Source organism: Macrobrachium rosenbergii, chromosome 16 (assembly GCF_040412425.1).
Source record: "Macrobrachium rosenbergii isolate ZJJX-2024 chromosome 16, ASM4041242v1, whole genome shotgun sequence".
NCBI lineage: Eukaryota > Metazoa > Arthropoda > Malacostraca > Decapoda > Palaemonidae > Macrobrachium > Macrobrachium rosenbergii.
Genome location: NC_089756.1, coordinates 61597883 through 61622235, shown reverse-complemented (window position 1 = coordinate 61622235; position 24353 = coordinate 61597883). Strand labels below are relative to the sequence as shown.

At 41.2% G+C, this 24353-nt stretch overlaps 1 protein-coding gene across 1 annotated transcript in view; it reads right to left on the bottom strand.

Annotated features, from left to right (window-relative positions):
* LOC136847476 (uncharacterized) overlaps positions 1-24058 on the bottom strand; it is a 40725-nt gene extending 16667 nt beyond the window's left edge. Inside the window, 4 exon segments of the mRNA XM_067119212.1 lie at positions 97-264; positions 15602-15685; positions 16229-16292; positions 23965-24058. Of these exon segments, the coding sequence (XP_066975313.1) occupies positions 97-264; positions 15602-15685; positions 16229-16278 (302 nt within the window). The 5' untranslated portion in view covers positions 16279-16292; positions 23965-24058.
* Positions 24059-24353: the final 295 nt, after the last annotated feature.

Below are 24353 nucleotides of genomic sequence, written 5' to 3'. Positions count from 1 at the left end.
ATATATATATATACATTTATTTTATTTGGCTTCTGTTCAACTACTCTATAAATTCCTTAATGCTCTTAAAGACAATATTGTTTCACGTATAATAACATTTGCCAAATGTCAATGACATGCTCTTCCTGCAATGGCAATTTTGTATTGTAGCGGTGACACGTACCAGTCAGACCTGAGCCATATCTATGTGCGTGATATATTTCTTCAGCGTCCTTGGAAGCAGGAAACAACCATTTCAATTCTGTGGCTGGTGCTGGGCTGTTGCTGTAAATGAGTTCAAACTTTGGTTGTACACATACCTACATTATATTCATATATTTGTGTGTGTATATAATACATATATACAGTATATATAAATACACACACACACATATATATATATATATATTACATATATATATATATATATATATATATATATATATTATATATATATATATATATATATATATATATATATATATATATATATATATATATATATATATATTATATATATATAATATATATAATATAATGGTTGGTAGACATGATCCGAGCAGTTCGCTCTCTCTCTCTCTCTCTCTGTCCGTCTCTGTCTGTCTGTCTGTCTGTCTGTCTCTCTCTCTCTCTCTCTCAAGTGCTAAATATCCTACGACTAGTGTGTATAAGTCAAACAGTGTTTACAAAAATAGTTTATTCAGCAAATCTAACATATGACAGGTTAAATGAAAAATAAGGATAATACTAAAACGGAAAGAAAAGGTAAATGAATATTTTCCCCAAAAGTTTTATCAGTTACAAGAACTATAAGCAGGATTCTTCCCATCTCAAACCTCCCAACACGATTCCATCTCCATTCTAACTTTTTATGTCCTTTGTCACCAGTTCACTTAAGTGGTCATTCTCCATAGTGGCCATGGGCATGTGCAGGTGCACGACAATCCATGAACACTTATGACTACCCATGAGCGTGAAACATCTCCCATTAAAATGAAATCATCTCCCACTACAATGAAATCATCTCCCATTAGAATTAAAACCAACTTAGTCCATACTTAAACCATCACACCACAGAAAGAAATGATAGCAAAGAGATAAGTCACAAAAAATGCGAAATTACTATTTGTCTTTACACTTACCCCTCCTGCAAGGAACCAGGTCCAGAGCCCTCCAAGTCCTTCTCACTTGGCTCCTTTAAAACGAGTGTATGGCTTTTCACAAAAGCTTTCAACACTTACATTACAAGCCACTTTTTATTAATGACAAACGTATGAACACCTTCACGATACACCCATATCCAGATCTTAACCAGATAAAAGCTTCTAGAAGATTCAAGACAAAACGCTGACGTGCACTTCTGGTCACGTGTCGCTGATACAGCTGTATCTAAAGGTGACTTTTGTTCGGGCGCTCTGTGCTGAATTCCGCAGACCATCAGGCATTTACCTACGTGCTGGAATGTGCTGAACACTACATTGTCACATAGTGACACGTACTTATAGAACCAGGCTAGGCCACCACCTTGTGTCGACCTCGACACAGATCATGCTTATTCCACATTTACTCTGCAGCTTCATGTGTCACTGCCATTTTAATGCTTGGAGATTGCTTCTTCTTGAAACACACAAAAATTTGCATCTCAGAAAATGGCAACACTTATTATCACAATAATTACTAGCAATGCAGCTAGAACACCCGGCAATAATTTGTGATTATGTAACAGTTCTGTATGGTCAATATCTGCATCATCCTCCTTCAACGCTGGCAACATCGTAGTGTCTGTGCTGTCGGTAATTCCACTAAATCGTGGAGACAACGTGTATGTTGCAGAAAAATGTTCGCCATCGAATTATAAACTCTCCTACTGAGGACGATGAACTCCGTAGAAACTATCTTTCATTCTCCGTCATACAACCGCGACTCAAAAATAATGATGTTGAAGAGTTCTCGCAGACTTCGGTGATTCTGCAGCTTCTACAAAAGACTGCTGCGGATATTTGCATGGGGACCACTATATACTTGTCGGAAACTAGTACAAAACTACACTTTGTAGGTGTCATGTCATGTCATGTGTTAATGGAAACTCACAACCCCCAAAGCTATATCTCTTAGAGCAAAACCCTTATTACCACAAACATATCTATTATAGACCAACAAACATTTGGCTTTACAATCTATAGCTGACGACTGATACTTATTACCTATACTATACATAGTCTCTATTCCCTCCAACATCACTACTGTATTATTATATGTACTAGGAAAAGGCCTTACTATATAACTACGAAACAGTTCTTTATCACTTGTTGGAATTTCAAGTCAACCCCCTGTCTGACAAATATGCCTTTATTATTCCATAATATCTATATAAATCACTACCAGTGAAAATTTTGAAGCTTCATTCTTCAAAGTTGACTCTAACACCCCTATAGGGAAAATATCTTCAGAAATATGCCCCTCTGATGTGGCTATTATCGCTTTTACTTGATATTTAATTTTATTTAACAGTTTCGGTCTCTTTCTTAATATTCAAAACTATAGTATGAACCGTAGTTATAGCTATTGTCAAGTCTAGGTCACCTCTAACCCTCTGCACAGCGAATTACAACAAATATGTATTTCTTAAACCCTCAAACAGCTCGCGTAACTCTGCGTTACTACTACATAATTTCTCCAAAACTCTACCGTGATCAGCTACTTTGGCTTCCAACGCCTCAACATGCACTAGACTTATAATTGCTACTCCATCTACAGCTTCTATGAACGTTGCAGTTACCCCTATGGCTAAAGCGACCGATGCCCTTTTAAACCTCCTATTTTGACCACAAGAAAGCTTTGTATCATTTGGTTTCGTATCCAGAACCCACGTAAGTGTTTCTGTAATTCTATCCTGTATTCCGTCCACTGTAATCTTAATCTCTGAGAATAAATGAGGCGCCCAGCGGAGCAAGGGCGCAAGCGCTGTTTTTTACAAACTGAGAAAAACGCAATTAAAGTTTTCAAACATCAATATCTTTGAAATTAACCATACGATTTTAATCTAGTTTTCGTCATTTTAAAGGAAATTTATCCGTGTACCATATATCCCAAAGTGTTGCCATTATTATATATTATACTTACGTTATAGTATAAAATGTAAGGTAAAGCAGAGTACCAGCTTATTATTTTACTCGATAATAACGATTTTTACGGTTGATTTTACTTTCTTTGGCCCTTCCTTAATTGTTGATTTTATAACACTTAAGAAAAAAAGTCATGGTAAACACACACACACACACAAAATAAATAAATAATAAAAAATAAGAAAGCTCAATACAAAAAAAAGCTAAATAGCAATAAAAAAAGCATTGATTGTAATTCCTGAATTTTGATCAATAATATGGCTTTAAAATTTTTTAGATGAATGGTAAATAAAAAAATAAAATTCTTTGAAATTAATGACAATAATACCAGAAACATTAGCACAAGTGAAATTCATGTCCAGGGCATCAACGTCAACATCTATGACCGGGACCTCTTCTTCTTCAGGGGTATCATTAAGCCTTCCTCCTTCTTGAGTGTCAAGGTCATTGAAGTACTGGGTGCGATTTCTGAGTTTTCACGTTAAAAACACAAAAGTTGTATGTCCACAGTTTTCTTTTATAAAAAGCAACGCTAGTACTCAGCTTGGGTGTCGACAATGTTTGTTGCAGATCGAAACATAACGCCATAATATCATCATTGTCTGAAGTACTAAAGCTATCAAGCGCAGCTCTAGCTTGTGTTGCAAGCACTTTATATGCATCCAACTCACGTTGCATTTCATCCAAATGAGCCTGTTCACAACCCATTTGTTTATATTTTGAAATATTTGCTGACAATAAATACAGGTGCTGCATGTATCAACAACTGGGGCATGAAACCAATATTAAATTCAGTCCTAAACACATTACTATAATAATTAAAAGAGACAATATCCACATTTGGGTGCTCATCTTTAATAAACTTCACATACATATCATACAACTTCACAACACTAAGATTCGATTCCATGTACATGCGGTTACGAGATTTTGCGCGATAATAATGAGATTTCAAGGTCGGCAGCGTCTTAATGTGTTCACGCACAAGGTCTGCTTTTTCCCCAGAAAATTTTGATACTCTTGCGTTTGTTCCCCGCTTGTCAGCCACTGTTGTTTTCCCCAATGTCAATTTCTTTAAAACAACACGTACCCTCTTATCCCCTATTCCAAATATAGCCATAAAAGCTTTTTTGCACACATTGTAATGCTTATTTCCATATATCACACTATACAAAATTCTTTGTGTACGCGAACTTTCCTCTGCGGGTTTCCTTCGACGTTTTATTGTCACTGAAGCCATTAATTGGTGCAAATATGATGTGTGGGCATTGTAGTTCCCCATGCCCCAATAATCTTTAAACAATGCCTCTATCACAGGCATAGTAACTTTCTGAAAACACCCATCAGCACAAGCAGGTCCAGTTTTACGGGCTTCTACTTCTTTAAGAGTCTTTCGGCTAGTATAAGCCTAACCTTCATTACGAAGTTTTTTAGCGATATTCATTTTCCAAGTTTCAGGATGGCCTTCCTTTTACGACCATGTGAAGAACGAGGCTCATTAATATCTTCACTTGATCGCTATTGATAACTTCACCTTCAATAATATCAATCTCTTGGTGATCACTGTTATTAACATTATCAGCCATGGTAAAAAAACTATTTAATTACTAAGAAAATACTCATAAGAAGTAAAAAAATATCAGAGCATCTGATAACAGAAGAGCATGTGATAAGAGAAAGGATGAGGTGTCTCTGTGTTCCGTCATACAAGATAGAGCAGCAGCAAGCGAATAGAAACGTGAACCCAGTCTGTGCACGTTTTCATTGGATGCCAGGTCCAAGCGGGAGGTAGTTGAAGAGAGACAGCAATGCTCACTCCCCCATACCTACTGCTCTCACCACCCCAGGTTTAAAGGGACAGTTGAGAAGCGCCCTTATGCAAGCTAGTCTGTTGGCAGAAATTTCTACATCCCGTAAAGGTGAAAAAGTACGTGTTCAATGGCATATTAGACCATAATATTTCAACCCTACGGTCACATACGATGTACTGATGCATAGAGGGAAGCCTGGGGAAAAATGTCGTACTGCTAACTCAATTTCGGCCGTAGTGGCACTTGTGCCCTTGCTCCGCCGGGCGCCTCAAATGTGCTAAAGGATTTGACAAATTTTGTTTAAGATTTGCCATGCTAAATCTCTGCATCTGATCTGGAAACAGAGGAGAGAGAAAGAAAAACCCATAAATAATTGCTGAACCCGACGAAGAGAACCAAAAAAAAAAATATTAAACACCCCTTTCCTCTTCTATAACACGAAATGGCCCTTCAAACTTGGGACCCAGCCTGTAATTTAATTCATTTCTGACATTTATCTTCAAGAACACTTCATCCCCAACTGCAACTCTTGCGCTGTCTGATTTTGTATCACTACTCATGACCATTGCTTGTGTCTTTTACTCAAGATTACTTCTAAGATGTGCACATCTTTTTTTAGCTGTAGCAGTTAACAATTTAACTGTATCATCTCAATGTGAAAGGATTGGCAACAAGTCAAATGCACCTCGAACTGGATAACTAAACAATGCCTCCACAGGTGACATAGCAGTGGTGTCACTAACCGTTGTATTTATGCTATGTCTGACTACATTTAAATATCTATCCCAGTTATTATCATTACCGCCCACTGTTACTCTAAGAGCCTTGAGCACTTTCCTATTAGCTCGTTCACACAACCCATTTGCTTCTGGCCTATAAGGAAGATTATTTACTTTCTTTATCCCCATAATTTCTCCAAGACATTCCAATGTTCTGCTTACAAATTCTCTCTGATACTCTGTATCTGCATATATATTTATTGAAAAACATAACCGCAGCGTCTTCTGCCATCTTATTCCTTAACGGGAAAATCTCCATGAACCTCGTGAACTCATCTATAATCACCAACAAGTGTTTGTGACCAAACCCTGATTCATAAAAGTTTGTTAGCAGATACATATGCACCCTCTGATCAGGCCTACTCAGGATAGGAAAAGACCCAAGTTTACACAACTTTACCCTCGCTGGTTTACATGAATTACACGTAGAACACTCCTTCACACGTTTCTCCACTGAAGAAAATTTATGTTTCCAAAAGAATTGACTATGGACATTCTGATACATCTTTTCAATCCCCAAATGTGGACTACCAAATTTACAATGTGTAATCTCCAAAATTACTGGAATCAACTCTTTTGGTACCACGATTTGTGTTGTATCCCCATTATCTTCACTACTTCTCAACCTATATTTTATTTTCCTCACCGACAAATTACCCTCTAATTCTAAACCTGAACAAGGCAATCTATAACCCTTTCTCACTAATTCACCTATAAGGAACGCCTTTGCTTCTGCTAAAACCTCATCCTCATCTTGTTTCATCTCCATCTTATTGATTTCCCAATCTGCACGCTTGTAAAGGCACCTACAGAGCCGTCTGCAAAGTCTCCACTGAACGCGTCATTCGCTAAGTCTCCGCTGAGTAAGTTTTCTTTGGTGGCTTCCCATTTTCTTCGCCTGTACAATTGGTCATGCCTAACGTGCCAGATCACACGAATTCAATCATTTAAACTATGTATATATTTGTTCACCTGTTGTCAATTGTGTATCTTGTATTTCTTCGTTCACAGGCATCAAGATTATATCCATATTTGAATTCTGTCTGTTTTTATGTTGTAAAGAGTACTTGCTCGCTGTATATTATTGTTAATTATTATTGACCTCAGATCACTTGTGATCTCATTGTCTCTCGCGGCATGGCGCCAGTCTGCCGCTATATAAACTGCCTGGATCTTGAATAAAGTAGCAGTTCTCTTTTACCTGCTCAGTTTTTTTGCACCTCTTGCAGTGGTGACCCCTGGAGTAGTCCTGGAGCCATTAGCGGACCCATACGATGACTCAGTCTTGGCTCCAGGAACTTACTTACGCCCTTAGCAGACTAACAGCGGTGCTGTAACCAACGTTTGGGCGTGCTGACTCTCGTCAGCAAAATCACCAGCGTCATTAACGGACGCACATAGCACACTTCCGAGTGCGTTTTGACGCGAGTACCCCACTCCAGTTAAGAGGGCAAAGAGCGAGCATGGACACAGACATCCCCTCCCTCATGCAATTAACCGTGAACCTTGCGGATTCGGATGTCTACCTTCCTCCCATCTCACCCATGCCCACCCCTGCACCGAGGCTCTCACGCTCCTCCACACCCATGCCCACGCCTCGCACACTCCCCGGCCCGGCAGCACAGTCACAAGCCGCCCTGTCCATAAAGCTGCCACCGTTCACGCAGGGGAACCCAACGACGTGGCTGTATAGAGTCGAGAGCCAGTTCAGGATAGCGGACCTTACTGACGAAGTGCTGCAGGCTGACACAGTCCTTAACGCCCTGCTGGAGGAAATCTATAGGAAACTCATCCAGCGGGTGTCCGCCACACACCCCCTCACATACCACCTCCTGAAGAAGGCCCTCCTCGAGACGTGCTCTCTACCAATCACCGAGCGGGCCGCCCACGCCATCAACCTTGCCGTCAACCCGCAGCAGGATTTAAGCGCGATGGAGTCATGGGGCATGATCGAAAACCTGCTCTCACTCCCAGACTTCGATGGCAGCAGAAAGCAGCAGGAAGTAAGCCTGTCGAGGGAGATCTTCCTTCGCCAACTCCTCCCGGAGGTCCGCACCCAGATTCCTCAACCCTACACCATGCCCCTCGACATCCTCATCCAAACGGCGCAACACCTGACAGACTGCGTGAAGGCAACGAAGTGGTTAACAGGGCCCACACTACCAGTGAACTCCATTCAGCAGGAAGAAGGTGCGGAGCAGGAAGTCACTGTCGTCACCAGGAGGCACCCACCGCCCCACAACAAGTGGAGTTCCCCGGGCATGTGCCACTACCACAAGGGGTTAGACAAAGATGCCCTGATCTGCCTACCGCCCTGTTCATTCGCCCGTTCAAAAAACGGGGGAGGCGGCGGCCAGCAGGACAGACAGCCATGGCAGCCAAAAAACCCAGGGTCCCAGAATCATTAGGCTTCTACGTCCGCGACACCGCCTCCGGCAGGATGATGCTGGTCGACACGGGGGCCGTTAAATCGATCTTCCCGGCATCCAAGGAGGACCTCAAGTGTGGTGCTGTCCTGGAGCAGGTCATCAATGGCGTTCCCCAGCCCATCGCCTTCTTCAGCAAGAAGTTCAACCCCGCAGAGGCCGGCTACAGCACCTTCGACAGGGAACTCTGTGCAGTGTACCGAGCAGTCCAGCACTTCAAGTTCCTCCTGGAGGGGACACCCTTCACAATCTTCACGGACCACCAGCCGTGGGTTCACGCCTTCACTAAGCAGGGGGACGCATGGTCTTCCAGGCAGCAGCGACACCTCTCAGCCATCACCAAATTCACCTGCTCCGTTAGGTACCTTCCCAGCAAGAAAAATCCTGTGGCAAACGCCCTCTCCAGAGTCGAGCTGAACGCCATGCAGCTCGGGGTAAATTACGAAGACCTAGCCAGGGAACAAGTCGCAGATCCAGAAACCCCAGCCTACCGCACCGCCGTCACGTCCCTGAAGTGGAGGGACGTGCCCCTCGCCCCTGGAGGCCCAAGTCTCCTCTGCAACATCAGTACTGGCTAGCCCTGCCCCTTAGTTCCAGCCTCCCGCCGCCGCCATGTATTCAACATCATTCACAGCCTCTCACATCCCTCTGGCAGGTCAATGGCCAAGCTTCTGTCAGGGAAGTTCGTCTGGCATGGACTGCAGAAAAACGCCAGGACCTGGGCGAAATAGTGCCTGCAGTGCCAAACCAGCAATGTAGGACGTCACACACAGTCCAGGGTAGGCGAGTTCCCACAGCCAGAGCAGCGCTTCGGCCACATTCACATCGACGTCGTCGGGCCCCTTCCCCCATCAGGGGGAGTTCAGATATCTCCTGACGGTGGTAGATCGCTCAACGAGGTGGCCTGAAGCCACACCAATGCAAGAAGCCACCGCCAGGGCTTGTGCCGAGGCCCTGCTCTCCAGCTGGGTCAGCCGCTTCAGCGTCCCGGACCACATCACAACAGACAGGGGCTCAGCTTTCCTGTCCGAGTTATAGTCCGCCCTGGCTCGGCTGCTGGGGACAACGTGTCACACCACCACAGCTTACAACCCAGTGGCCAGTGGCTTGGTCGAGCGGTTTCACAGGTCCCTGAAGGCATCTCTCATGGCCCGCTGCACCACCGAGTACTGGAAATATCAGCTGCCGTGGGTCCTCCTTGGCTTGAGGACCACCCCCACGGCCGACGGCGCCCCATCCGCAGCTGAGAAAACCTACGGTGAGTCCCTCGTGGTCCCAGGCAAACTTGTGACAAAAGATCACCACAACCCATCGCTGCAGAGGCTCCGCGACGTGGTCAGCAAGCTCACCCCCTGCAAGCGGACATATACCGACAGGTCGGCCACTTTCACACCGCCGTGGCTGGCATCCACCACTCACGTCTTCGTCAGGGATGACGCCGTCCGCCTGCCACTGACCAAACCCTACAGGGGCCCCTTCCGCGTGCTGGAGCGGAACAACAAGGCGTTCCTGCTTGCACTTTCTGGGAGGAACGATTGGGTATTGATAGACAGGGTCAAGCCCGCCCTCCTGGAGGAGGACACAGACGTCACCACAGCGCAACCCCTGCCCGGTCATCCTTCGCCGCAACCAGGCCCCCGAAAGCAGCGGGTGCGCGGACGTCCCCGAAAAAGCCTGCCCTCACCCGCAGTCAGGCAGCCTCACGCACAGGGTGCTCCCCCATTGTCCTCACGCAGCTGTGGCACCCTTCAGCGCCCCAGCAGATACGCAGACTGATCAGACGCGTCCCACATCTTGGGGGGGGGGTGAGTATTTGTAAAGGCACCTACAGAGCCGTCTGCAAAGTCTCCACTGAACGCGTCATTCGCTAAGTCTCCACTGAGCAAGTTTTCTACGGTGGCGTCCCATTTTCTTCGCCTGTACAATTGGTCACGCCTAACATGCCAGGTCACACGAATTCAATCATTTAAACTATGTATATATTTGTTCACCTGTTGTCAATTGTGTATCTTGTATTTCTTCGTTCACAGGCCTCAAGATTATATCCATATTTGAATTCTGTCTGTTTTTATGTTGTAAAGTGTACTTGCTCACTGTATATTATTGTTAATTATTATCGACCTCAGGTCACTCACGATCTCATTGTGTTTCGCGGCACGGCGCCAGTCTGCCGCTATATAAACTGCCTGGATCTTGAAAAAAAGTAGCAGTTCTCTTTTACCTGCTCGTTTTTTTGCACCTCTTACATGCTCACCACTTGCACTACACACATGTTTATCCTCTGTGTCCCCAAAATGTCCACTAAGAACATCTGCCACCACATTATGTTTACCCTCAATGTACTTGAGTTTAGTACCAAAATCTCTAATTGTCAAAAACCACCTAGCCCTCTTAGGAGAAAGATCAGGCTTATTAAAAAGATCCAACAATGGCTTATGATCTGTAAGAACTTCCACTTCGTTCCCCAAAAGCAGCATCTTACAATGAACCAAACTAAACACTACTGCAAAAGCCTCTTTGTCCTCCATCGTCATTAACCTTTCATTACTTCCACGTGTTTTGTACTTCTTGCTGTAAAAAGCTATTGGATGAAATTTACCCTCAGATTTCTGCATTAAACATGCACCTACTCCTTCCTGATTGACATCCGTCAATAACATGAATGCTAAAGAAAAATCAGGGAACTTCAAAACTGGAGGACTTATTAAAGCCTCTTTGGCTTTCTGAAAAGCTACCCGCTGAGCTTCATTCAATGAAAATTGCACGACATCCCTCAATATCTCTATCAAAGGTGTCGACAACGTAGAAAAACCTCTCACAAATCTACGGAAAATCCCTGCCATGCCTATGAATGAGTGAGTACTTTTCTTATTCATGGGTGTAGGAAAATTTGCAATAGCTCTAACCATCTCATCATTCATTCGTACACCTTCTTTTGAAATGACATGTCCTAAATATACAATATTCTTCTTCAGGAAATCACACTTGGCTAGTTTAACTTTCAGATCTGCCACCCCAAGCCTCCTGAGAATTTCCCTAAGTACTTCTAAATGTTTCCCTATAGAGCCCGTAGCAACTAATGTATCATCGATATACACAATAATATATACATTTTTCCCCAACATCCCATGGAAGACTGTGTTTACTAGCCTCGTAAATGTAATAGGAACACCTGACAAACCAAAAGGTATCCTTGTAAATTCATAGTGTCCTTTCAGGACTGAAAATGCTGTCAACTTTCTACTCTCTTCACTCAATGGCACTTGCAAAAACCCTTGCAAACTTGCCACTGGATATCTGTCTGGGATTGTTTTCTAATTTTTTTTCCTGAAATTCACACATACACATATAGAACCATCTTTCTTTGGTACTGCTAGCAAAGGGAAATTTAATGGAGAGGAGCTAGGTCTAATTATACCTTCATCCTCCCACTTGTTAGCCTCTTGTTCAACCCACTCTCTCACCTTACAAGGTATTCTATATGATGGGACATATAAAGGTTTAATCCCCTCTTCTAAAAGTATATTGTGTTCTAACACATCCATCAACCCCAGTTTATCTCCTTTAAGAGTAATAACATCTGAGTATCCATCCAAAACCTCACCTAACCCCTCTATGTATTCTTTGTAGTTTGCCGCACCCAAATGATGTCTAAGTATCTCCCTTCTAACCTCTATTTCAGCCTCTGAAAATTCATTTTGCGCCCATATTGCTGCCACTGAATCCATCTCCTCGCTCCATTCCTCCAGATCCACAACATAAGTATTTCTCTGAGACCTCCTAACTGACTTATTGCAGTTTAGTAATTCCACCCATGTAACCCCTTTATTTAACACCTTGTCTGTTGAAACTGTCCTCACCAAACCTTCAAGTTTTTCACTGCCTCCCACCACACACACCTGTTTATTCGCTTTAATATCCCTCATTTTTACTTTCACTATAGCAACCATACCTGGTTCTAAAATTATATCCTCCATTAAAACACCTTTATATATTCTCTTTCCCTCATCATTAGGCTCACAGTCTCCCTGTGATTGATAATTTCCTCCTATTTCCTCATTATTCCCACTTATTCCAGCATTGTTCCCCATTTCACATACACCCTCCTCCATTTCCTCAGTACCTATGTATGGGATAAAACCACCAGTTTTCACCAACAGTTATAACTCCTTCACTGCCAATCCTCCTACACACTGGATGGCCCAGTAAAACCTTGTTTCCCAAGTTAACCCCTCTCACCACCAAAACTGATTCCTGTACTAACTGGTTCCCTAGCGAGAAACAAATATCTGCTGCTCCTACAGTTTATGAGCTTGGACATCACGCACTTTATCCTCTGAACGCATTAGGTGAAACCGAGGGAACTTCGACTGACAAAAGTCAAAGTCCACTAGACTGACTGTTGCTCCTGTATCCACAAAAATGAGAAGACTAGACCCAGCCACGGCTTCCTTCACCACCGGCTTCCGTTCTCCTGTATCTCCCAAAAGTCCTATATGACATGAGCATTTTGTCCTTTCCAAAAAATTCTGTCTATTTTGGGGCTTCTTTGGATATCCTTCCTGAGGGCTTTCTTATAGCTACTCCCAAAATTCTGACTTACTGGTCTATCATTACCCCTTATCAGTAATGGACAAAGCCACCAATTATTTGAAGGATTCTTACACATGCCGCAATGTCTGGTTCGGCAATATTTCTTAGTATGCCCCTGTTTATTGCAACGAAGGCAACGAAATTGTGGAGTAAGATTCGTAGATTTTCTATCACTCTCCACTTTACTGCAAAAACTATTAGAGGCAAAGTTTGATTCTCGTTGCAGGAAGTTCCTTTGGCCTGTTGCCAAGGTTTTAGGCATCCCATTGAAAAATGTGCTATCTACCGTTGGGCATTTTGACATGTGCTTCCTGATTTGGAAAAAGATAAAAGATTCCTCAGAAGTAGCTTCTATCGGACTATCGAAACTGTTAACTATCGCATCTGGCACGTCATTTAACAACCACAAGAAATTCAGTAATTTTGAAAAATTTCTAATGAAATAGAATCGCCATTTACCAGTCCGAGCCTCTCGATTTCCCCACTAAAGTCTGTGGCTGCAAGCTATAATCGACCATGGAACTCTGGCCTTTCCTAATTTTATAAAATGCTTTCATATCTCGAACCAAATCTTCACATTCATCTGCCCCATACGTGGCTCTTAGAAATTTCTTTAAATCCTCCCAAGTACTACATTTTCTGAACTCACACCTGCGACAGCGTTTACCGACGTATCCAATATCTAAAGCAAGAAACCCTTTAGCTTCATTAAATGCATCTGTATCATCTGTGATATTTTTGGTAGTTAATTGATTATCAACACTTGCTATAAATATCTCTACTGGCTGTCTCAAACTTCCAATTATCGAGCCCGCAAAGGGTTGGATAGGTGACGTAAACATCGTAATCCTACGAGTCAATGATTTGTCTCCTGAATCCCCACCTGCCATTTTGCTGCCTCTCCCCTTCTTCTTTCTACCTAAATGAAAACGACCCTGCCCCCCCTCCCCCCGATAAAACTCTGCATGACCTTAAAAGCATATAAGATTAAAACATTGCACAATAACCTCCAAAAGAAAAACAAAGCACTATGGAAAAGAATCACTTCTTATACCCCACCCCATTGATGAACAAGGTTAACTAACGCGATCTCCCCACAAGAAAAGAAAGTAAAAGAAGAAGAAGAATCTCAGAAGTAAAATTCACCCTTCGATATTGCCACCGCTTGTCTCCATGCAAAAATTGCAAACCACACGATTTACTGCTGTCTCCATGCAGAGAAACCACATGTTATAATTATCCTGTACACATTACAACCCATTTATTACATACACATAAGGATATGTTTCAGCCCAAAATGACTCGATAAAACAAAAAAGAAAGAGGAAAGAAATTTTCTGAATAAACTGAAATTAAAATAACTGACTTTTACTGTTCCCCTCTATATCACTGCAACCACTGACATTCATGAAATCGTAACTGCACTTGTAATCTAGGGCCCAAAATTATACGATTATGTTTAGATCCGTGCTAACGCACTTGATAAACGACTTTCCTAAGACACCAACTAAGTTAAACTGAACAGTTGCCACCACCCGGTTGCATCCGAGCTAAAAAAAAAAAAAAAAAAATGCAGAGCGCAGTGTTCCTCTCAGCAAGAAGTTACCAACCTCTCTCAACTCCCCAGCTATGCTTAAATCCTATTTCTACAGTGTCTCCATGTACCTGAATCCCAACTACTATCACCATTCATACATTCTTCCGTGTGAATTCATAACACTGTGAAAAACTAATTGTTTTACTGCTGCCACCAGACATATCTGTGACCAAAAACAACAGACTTACCCGAATATGTTGGTAGATATGATCTGAACAGTTCTCTCTCTCTCTCTCTCTCTCTCTCTCTCTCTCTCTCTCTCTCTCTCTCTCTCTCTCTCTCAGGGGCTAAATATCCTACAACTAGTGTGTATAAATCAAACCGTGTTTACAAAAATACTTTATTCAGCAAATCTAACATATGACAGGTTAAATGAAAAATAAGCATAATACTAGAATGGAAAGAAAAGGTAAATGAATTTTCCCCATACGTTTTATTAGTCACAAGAACTATAAGCATGATTCTTCCCATCTCAGCTGCCCAATCCTATTCTGTCTCCATTCTAACTTTTCATGTCTTATATCACCAGTTCACTTAAGTGGCCATTTTCCATAGTGGCTATGGGTATGTGCAGGTGCACGACTATCCATAAACATGTATGACTAGCCATGAACATGAAACACCTGTAGAGAGAGAAATCATTTCCTATTAGAATTGAAACCCACTTGGTTCACACTTACACCATCATGCCAGATAGAAAGAAATGATAGCAAAAAGATAAGTAAAAAAAAATGTGAAATTACTATTTGTCTTTACACTCACCTTTCCAGCAAAGAACCAGGTCCAGAGCCCTCCAAGTCCTTCTCACTTGGCTCCTCTGAAAGGAGTGTATGGCTTTTCACAAAAGCTCCCAACACTTGCCCTATAAGCTACTTTTCATTACCGACAAACATATGAACACCTTCAGATCTTAACTGGATAAAAGCTTCTAGAACATTCGAGACAAAAAGCTGACGAGCACTTCTGGCCATGTGTTGCTGATACAGCTGTATTTAAGGTGACTTTCATTCAGGCACTCTGCACTGAGCTCCACAGACCATCAGGCGATCATCTATGCACTGAATGTGCTGAACACTACGTTGTCACCTAGTAACATGTACTTATAGAAACACACACACACACATACACACATATATCTAGATAAATAGATATAGAGAGATTATCTTATAAACCAAAAACTAGCGAATTCAGCAGACTGTTTTTAAAAATATTAGAGATGTTTATTACTGTTGAACTATTCTAAAACACCAAGGTTTTATGCAAAAACAACAGTGGATAATATTAAACTAACGGTATACAATCTGAAGGTTTAGCCTGATCCGGTATGAAGTTTCTTGTGAAGAATGTCCGACTTGCAGCGCATCCTGAAATTTTTCTGAAAATTGAAATGTATGGAAGGCATGAATTAGTATTGCACACCCCTTATAATTTTTTCATTGTTTCCGAAATATGAACCTCATAAAATAAGCACTGCAGTGGAACAACACTGGTATTGTAAATCCATTTTTTGGAATAGATGAATTTTGGCGTAGAGTTACTAGAAGTTGGATGACATAGCAGCTTGTGATAATTCTAGAAAAGTATCAAAGGACAACTATAATTGAAATCATTTGGTAAAGAATTTTATATAATAAACCAAGCTTTTCAAGGGAAATAACCTAATGAACTTGTTGCTTTGGTTATTTGCAAAACTTATGAACTGACGTTGATGATATTTTCAGGGAGGATTTATCATTGCCCAGGGAAAATCTCTTCGAATTCGGAAGAATTCTCCAAATGTGTTAAATCCGCATTGTCTGTTTTACAGTAACAGTCGGTTGAAATATCAGATCCGATATAAATGATTATGAATTTGTTTCAGTATGATAAAACCGATAGGACTGGCCCTCTTCATGCCTGAATTGAAGCGAAAACTCACAGTGACTGCCGGTATGCTGTGTCAATCGTCTTCTTTACCAGATATGCCATATTTCAAATCTTTTCTGAAAAAAAAAGAAAATATCACTAGGGTTTAGTGCAAGGTCACTGAAAATTTTCTGCAGTTTACAGAAAGGGAGAGCAACAGAAAAACAGAAGCATATTTATTTTTCAAGTATCTAGTAGAATTCAGGGCAAGAACCTGGTCCAATCCAGACTTATTTAAAAAAAAATATATATATAACTTTCTAGCAAAGTGAACTGATAGTTTCAAAGTGAATTGTGCTTCTTGATTTACGTAACAAGTGTGCACCAGACTTCTATGGATGCTGGGCCTAATTAAAAACACAAAAAAAAGTCTTCTCCGTAAATTTAGTTGATGGAATTTTGAATCTGTATACTGAGCTTTTCTACTTTCTATACTTCTGCATGAGATTACAGTACAAGGCAAAAGTAGATGCGTCGCATCAAGTACGTCTTCTTGATATATTCCCGTTCTCTGTGCATGTAAACTTGCAGTCTTTTTCATGGATCGCCAGAGGAATTGTCGAAAACAGTTACAAAGCGATTTAAAGAGAGAGACTTCTGTACCTGTTCCATATGTGATTATCAACATGAAGAAAACTAGTGTTTTCTCTGGATGACGCGGTCACTTTACAAAACAAGCTACAGCCCAGAAAGTTAAAACTATGGCCCCATAAGGGGGAACAACCAAGTAAAAATGATAAATTAAATAGGATAAAAAGATTTAGAAGTAAAGGAAGAGAAATAACAAAGAAAAATAAATAAAATAAATAGCAACACACAAGATGAGTAACAAAGTAAAAATAAACAAGGCAAATAACATATAAACCCTGAAATGTGCATCCAGTTTGAACTGTCCAATATTTGAATATAGCGCCAATTTAGCCATCTCCCATCTCTAAGCGAGATTGTCGTAGATTTATGAAGTTGAATTTCCTAAAAGATTGTGTATGTATCACTGAGGAAATTTTGATAAGTAGTATGGTTGTATTAATTGATTCCCAATTTACTTCATGTGTTTTGAATATTTTTCTTGCATCAAAACTACATAACTTTCAGGTTGGCGCCAAAATCACGTGTGTTGGCGCCAAAATCATGTGTGTTAGCGCCAATTTCATGTGCTATTTGTCTGCGAAACCACGATTAAATCATGCTCACCAGATGATCCTAGATTCTAACTTTGCGTATGTGTACTTGTAAGAAAGCCCCATCCTTTGTCCTTTAGTTGTGTAAAGTCACAAGTCAATCCTCACTTGATATTTGCCATTTCCATGTCGCAACTATCGTACCCTGCGGGTATAAAGGCAGGTGGAAGAGCCACCTTGACCTCTTTTCTCCTCGGACCATCAGTTTAGTTGTTTATTAATATTTATTAGTTCATTGTCCAAGGGATGGGGCCGTGTTATCATGCTTTTATTTAGACTAGTGATTAATGGCAGGCACGCGCTGATTCGAATTTACTTATCCTTTTTGTTGTTGTGAGTAATTGCACTGTCATTTATTGTTGGGAATAATTACACTGTCATTTAATGTTGACTTGTTGCAATAAATGCAAAATCGTAATAGTCCTTTCATAAGTGCCTTCAATTAAGCATTTTGAACTACTATGTCCTCATGATTACACAACTGAGACAGTGTTTTGAACCAGTTATCCTTCAATACTAGGCAATTGAAATGTACCTATCTATATCAACTCTTAAATCGGGTTCCTCATGGGAACAATCATACATGTGCTAACGTACTTTATCTGCATTATTGGGGAACTCGTTAACCTAAGGAGCCTATCCTTATAGTAATTCGAAAATCTGCACATGAACAACAAAACTTCCAACGATTCAGCTACAGCATAAAGAAATCATTCCATAACTTGGTCACAAAAGGAATAAGAAATCTAGAAAACTATGATGGTACTCAATCTCATAAAAGGAAAGGCAAGACTGTTAGAATTAGCTACATGCTTAGTAATTTAGTACTGTGTGGTGGATACAACATGCTCAATGGCCTTTTCGAACGGCAATGCCAGAGGTTAATGTCAAGCCAGGGATAAGACATTCAGTAGATTTCAAGTTTTTTTTTGGTCAGCCACTGAAGACCAAATGGGGATCAGTATTCAAAACATGGAAGAATAACTGAATTAAAACATTTCCTCAGGATATACAGGCTTCCAGATATCCTGAAAGAAGAGACAGACCAGCTGTGTCTGCGGCTGACATGAGAGGTCAACCAGTCTTTCACAAAAGACCTCACTGTGACCTCTGCTGCTCTCCTTGTGATGCCCTTTGTTGGATTAACCGTCAGGATGCCATGTGCCCTTGTAAAGGAGATGCGGAAGAAGACGATGAAGATTGTGCCCTACAAGGACTCCCCTCTTCAGGATGCTCCTTCCTCTTCTGCAGCAGCCGTCCAGTTGCAGGGCTCTTTGTCCCCGCTTCTGCTTCTGCTGACTGTGGCCCGGTCAGCAGGCACTTCATCAAGCCTCCGAAGAAAGCTAATTGTCTCTGTCAACTTCAATGGCCCCAACTGACCAGGATGAGGAATTGAATCCCTTGGAACTCGGGGAGGATGCCGAGGTCATGTCTGAGGATGACGTAAAAGGCGACGACGAGTATATGTTTACGATGGATGCAGAGAAGGGCGGCGAGGGGTCAGGAATTCAGAAGCGTAGGATAAACAACTCCATGCGTCTTCCTGACAGACGACCATGAGAGGATGTTGGGGGAATGGTTGCAGGAGCACCCCTTTTTGTATGACAGGGGGCTCACTGACTTCAAGTAAGTGGACAAGAAGATGCGGCTCCTTGATGAGAAGGCCAAGTCCCTCGACCCGCCTTTGACAGGACCTCAGCTAAGTACCTGGTTGAAGTCGATCTGCACCAGGAATGGACGTCTGACGAAAGGGGAAAGGGGGCCAGTCAGCAATGAGGGACCTGGCGGAAAGGGAGAAGTGGATTTTCTCGGAATTTAAATTCTTCAGGAAGCGCATTGTCCATCAGAAGAAGCCCAAGACTCCTTGATTGAAAGAAGTATGGCAGAAAATTGTTCTGCCTTGTATCGGTTTCATATGGTAAATTTGTTTTTCAATATTGTTAAATTTCATAATATAAGTTTTCTTGTTGCACTAATGATAAACAGATCAACCAAAGTAATATATGCTGCTTCGAAAATTATTAATCCATTTTCCTTTTTTCCCTACAGTCCGCTGCTGCTGCTGCTGCCCCTCTTGAGGACCCTGCTGAACTTTTGTCTGCTGGTGGGGACGATGACGAGGTGACGACCATCCCTGCCATCGAGGAAAAGAGGCCCCAGAAGAAAAAGTTTGACCAGAAATGTCAGCAAATCGAAGGCTTTGTCCTTGAGAAGGTAAATATTTTATTATTTTCAATCTTGAAACAAAACATTGCATTTACAATCATGTTGATTAACATTTATAAAGTATTTGATTTTCTTATCATTAAACTATATAGATTTTTCATTGTGCCTGTGATTTGTTTACGATTTTCTATATAATAAATCACCATTCTATAATGACTAATTTCTTTTTAATTTTCTTTAGGTGACTGAAAATGCCGAAGCAGCAAAGAAGGCAATATTGGACAGGACTAAATCCAACCCAAAGGAGGCATATTAGAATCTCCACCTAAAGAAGGTTACGTAGGATTGTGGAGAGATTGACCCGGTCTTCTATCCATACCTGCAGACAGAGATCGTGTTTCTGATGCAGAAACTGCAGAAGGCCACGAAAGAAGGGAGACTGAAAGCAAGTTTTGATTTATTCCCAAGCATCAGACAGACATTTTTGGAAATGTAGCAAGATTCGTTCATGAGATCTTTTCTGTCTCAGCCCCCTGCACCTATGCCTTCAACATCCTACGCTCAAACGGAGCAAGTTTACCGGCTGACAGGGCAACAACTGGCTATGTATGCCCAGGTCAGCTCACGTCTACTTGGCCAAGCACTGTTCTTGTTGGTGTGTCATCTACACCCATACATACTATGCCACCTTCGCCTGCTGTAGATCTCCATAATGTCATCCTCCCCAGTACCAGTTTCTTAGACTCCTTAATACCCACTACTTCAAGTGCCACTTGGCAATTCAATTGTGCAACAGCATCGTAACTGTGTTGTGAACATGGATGCCACCACATATAAAGTGCCAGGTGAACTCGTCGCTGATCATTCTAGTTGCAGCCACAGACAGAGCAAGAACATGGAGGAGGTGGATTTGCTACACCTCATACCTGAGAACCAACATAACCCTGAATTAGTAAAATGCATTTTGGATTCTCACAATGCCATGTTGCATTTAAGAATCCTAAGGTGCCTGGAGGAACGAAAACGAAGATGTATAGAAAACCAAGGCGTTGCTGAGTCTGGCCCTACTTACAGTGCAGACAGGAGAAAGGATACTATGACAACTTGGTGCAAGAAGTGGCAATTAAAAATCCAGTACTGTACAGGAATTCTATCAGGATTATGGAGGACCTTTACGATGAAATTGTGGAATGTGTCACACCCTACATAAAGAAGACCCTCATATTCCGGATGAGACCTGTTGAGCTAGGCCTGCATGTTGCAATTACCACATGTTACCTTGCAACTGGAGAATCCTTCAAGAGCCTGTCCTACCAATTCCGTGAAGCTTCCAACATAATCTCCAGTATTGTGCCTGAGACTTGTAGGGCCATTGTGGCTGTCTATGGAGATGAGGTCATGCAGGTACCCAGCACCCCAGAGGAATGGAAGGAGGTAGCACATGGGTTTGAGCAATGATGGAATTTTCCACACTCCTTTGGAGCAATAGACGGGAAACACATTAGCATCCAGAAGCAACCTTTGGAGGAACTCATTATTTTATCTATAAGAAGTTCTACTCTCATTCTACTAGCAGTTGTTGACGCTGAGTACAAGTTTCTGTACGTGGATGTAGGTGGCATAGGGTCCGAGTCTGATGGTGGTATCTTTGCCTAGACACAACTTGGCAAAATGCTAGATCGATATGAAGCCAACCTGCCTGCCCCTGAAAGATTGCCAAACGAAACTGAAGATAAACCCCCAGTCGACTATTTCTTCATTGGAGATGATGCTTTCGCTCTTAAGAAGTATATAATGAAACCATACCCTGCACGATGCCTGACAAAACCTGAACGTATCTACAACTATCGACTAAGCAGGGCAAGATGTACAGTGGGGAATGCCTTTGGGATCCTAGAAAGCAGGCAGATATTGTTCACAATTATTATGAATGTCTTTATCTGGTTTACTAGTTGAAATACATATGTAATATGAAATACCTTTTGTATACTATCTAATAACTAAATCAATATTTTTTATTTGTCTCCAACTAATTCATGGGCATGTAAAGCACTCTGAACCTGTGCTGTTGCACATGGTGACATGTGCTGTTGCACATGTCACCATGTGATGTAACTATACTGCAATTGAATTGCCATGCATCACCATGCCTTTACGCACTGTGCCATCATGTTGCAACCACCAAATGTGGGTATGGCCTAAATCATCGGCGACATGAGATTATGACTACGTACATACGTAATCTCATTTCAATGTCCGCAGTGCTGTCGCTATGGTTAATTGCGAATGACGCCATGGAGTCGTAATCAGCTGACAATTATTTTTTTTGGCCCAAGGACTGTGACTGATGTCGATGATCGCCAAAACCAGCCATTACGACGTGTGCGGTCTTGAATCGTCAATGTGTGAGTTGGGCACTAGGGAATCGATGATTACTTTCAGCATAGACATTCAGATGTTTAGCTGGTGAGTAACATTACCAATTCCTCAACAAGTGCAGAAAAAACCTTTTTGGCTGCCTCACGGCGTAATAAAATTTTGAAAGCAAGTAAAAAATGGGCTGAAGTTTCTTCAGCACAATCAAGTTTTCTGTACAGCATATAATCAAGGCCACAGAAAATAGATCTTTCCTTCGGTGGTCTCGGTATAATGCTCTATGAACCACAGCCAAAAAAACTCTCAGCCGGCTGTGGTGGCCTGAGTTGTTGAGTTGCCAGAAGCATGATTATGGCTAACTCTAACCTTAAATGAAATAAAAACTACTGAGGCTAGAGGCCTGAAATTTGGTATGTTGGATGATTTGAGAGTGGATGATCAACATACTAATTTCCAGTCCTCTAGCATCAGTAGTATTTAAGATCTGAGTGCGGACAGGAAAAGTGCGGACAGGAAAAAGTGCAGAACAACAGAAAAAGCCAGCACAATGATGCAGTGGTAAACTATATCCAGTCAAATTCTCTGTGTGAAACTTTGCCACGCTTCAGTGAGGTTGCAAAAACCCTGGCAACTATACCTGCAACATCTTGTTCAGTGGAGAAGTCATTCTCGTGCTTAAGAAGACTCAAAACCTACCTTAGATCTACTTTGGGCCAAGATGGGCTCTCAGGATTAGGACTTCTCTGCATTGAAAGGGGTCTTGCCAACAGGGTAGACATTAACACCGTTGTGGATCTATTTGGCCAGCGAAAGGGAAGAGACAAAATGTTCTTCTAATTTATCCCCAAATACGCTATAACCTGTACCAGTGTAATATAGATTTTCATTCGTATTTTTATATCTTTTCTGCATGTAATTGGTGATCTGTTATTCATGGCATATATTATCATGAAAAATAATGTAAAAATAATCTGTTGATACTATGCTCCTTTGTAAGCTGCATAAGATTTTAAAAGTTGCCCGTGCATTTTGTTGTATTTCAGAGAGTTTTGGTACTTTTAAAACACACATTAGATGTATGCATGAACACCGAATGAAGAATAGAATAGTAGCTACATGGTTTTGCTAAACTTCTTTAAATTCGTACGTACTGTACAAAATTTAACAGCTGTTTGGGTGTTTATTAAAGATATATGGCAATTTGAAAAAAACTGTGGGGGCTTCTGAAATTCGGGCAAATTTGGTGTTCCCCCTCGAAATAAATTCCTTCTCCTACGCCTATGCACTGTACGACCCTGTTTTGTAAGTTTCCTTTACAGCCAAATTGTATTTAGTTTCATTTGAAGCATAAATTATTTGAGCCACAGCTCTTAGATGGGTATGATTGTTCCATGTTTAAAACATATCTATTCTTTTTCCATGAATTATATGCCATTTGATTCTCCAAATAAGCATGCTTATAATAATCTACACTGAACCAAGCTTTATCTTAATACAAATATGAATTTGCCTATTTATGTTGAAAAAACTGAAATTTAAATAAACAACAGGCAAAACCTCACCATACATCTATGAGCTTTTAATCAAGGATGTTTAAAACCTCTTCATTCAAAGGATAGTCAAGTATGCTCTCAAAACTAAAAATTACTCTGAGCTTTCGATGCTTGAAGCTGCTTGCAGTTCATCCATAACTGATACTGAGAATAGTTACCTTATCCGAATACCAGTTATAAATGTGAAAGCAATTTTAGAATGATCGCTCAAAGGGGTGCAAAAATTCGCAGAATATTTATCGCAAAAGTTAATTAGGATTTGAATTTACAACAATTCCACGAATATGATATTCTTTAAAACATTAACAAATTCCTATAGAACAAGCCCCTGTGGCAAACTTATGAGTCACTATTATCATTGCAAATCTCAAACAGAACACAACACATAAATATGCTAAAACACTATGGAGGTTTGTAAAAGGATATAAACGGGTAAAATGTATCAAAAGAAGAAATAAATATCTGGTGAATACCTTCTACAGGAATGAAGTCAACAAAGATAAACTGGAAGGTAGGCCTACAGAGGATGTCGGGTGAAGGTACCGCAACAAACCAAAATTGCTCACTGAAAAGAAAACGGTCGGTAAAGCCCTTTTATATTTTTAGTCTTATCTTTCAGTCGTATTGTGATGAGTAATGCTGTAAGAACTTTGGTAGAGGGAAAGAACATAGATAAGGCCTGATACCATCAGGGTAAAATGTTTGTATAATAATTCATCATTAGTCTCACAATGCAGTCAAAGACTAATATTTCTGTTTTGTCTTAAATTTTATTTTTGTATTTGGGAATATTTAGAGGAAAGAAAATTTCGCTTCAGCTGGTCAGTTGTAGATGTCAATTTTCTTCAGTGATTCATCTTGC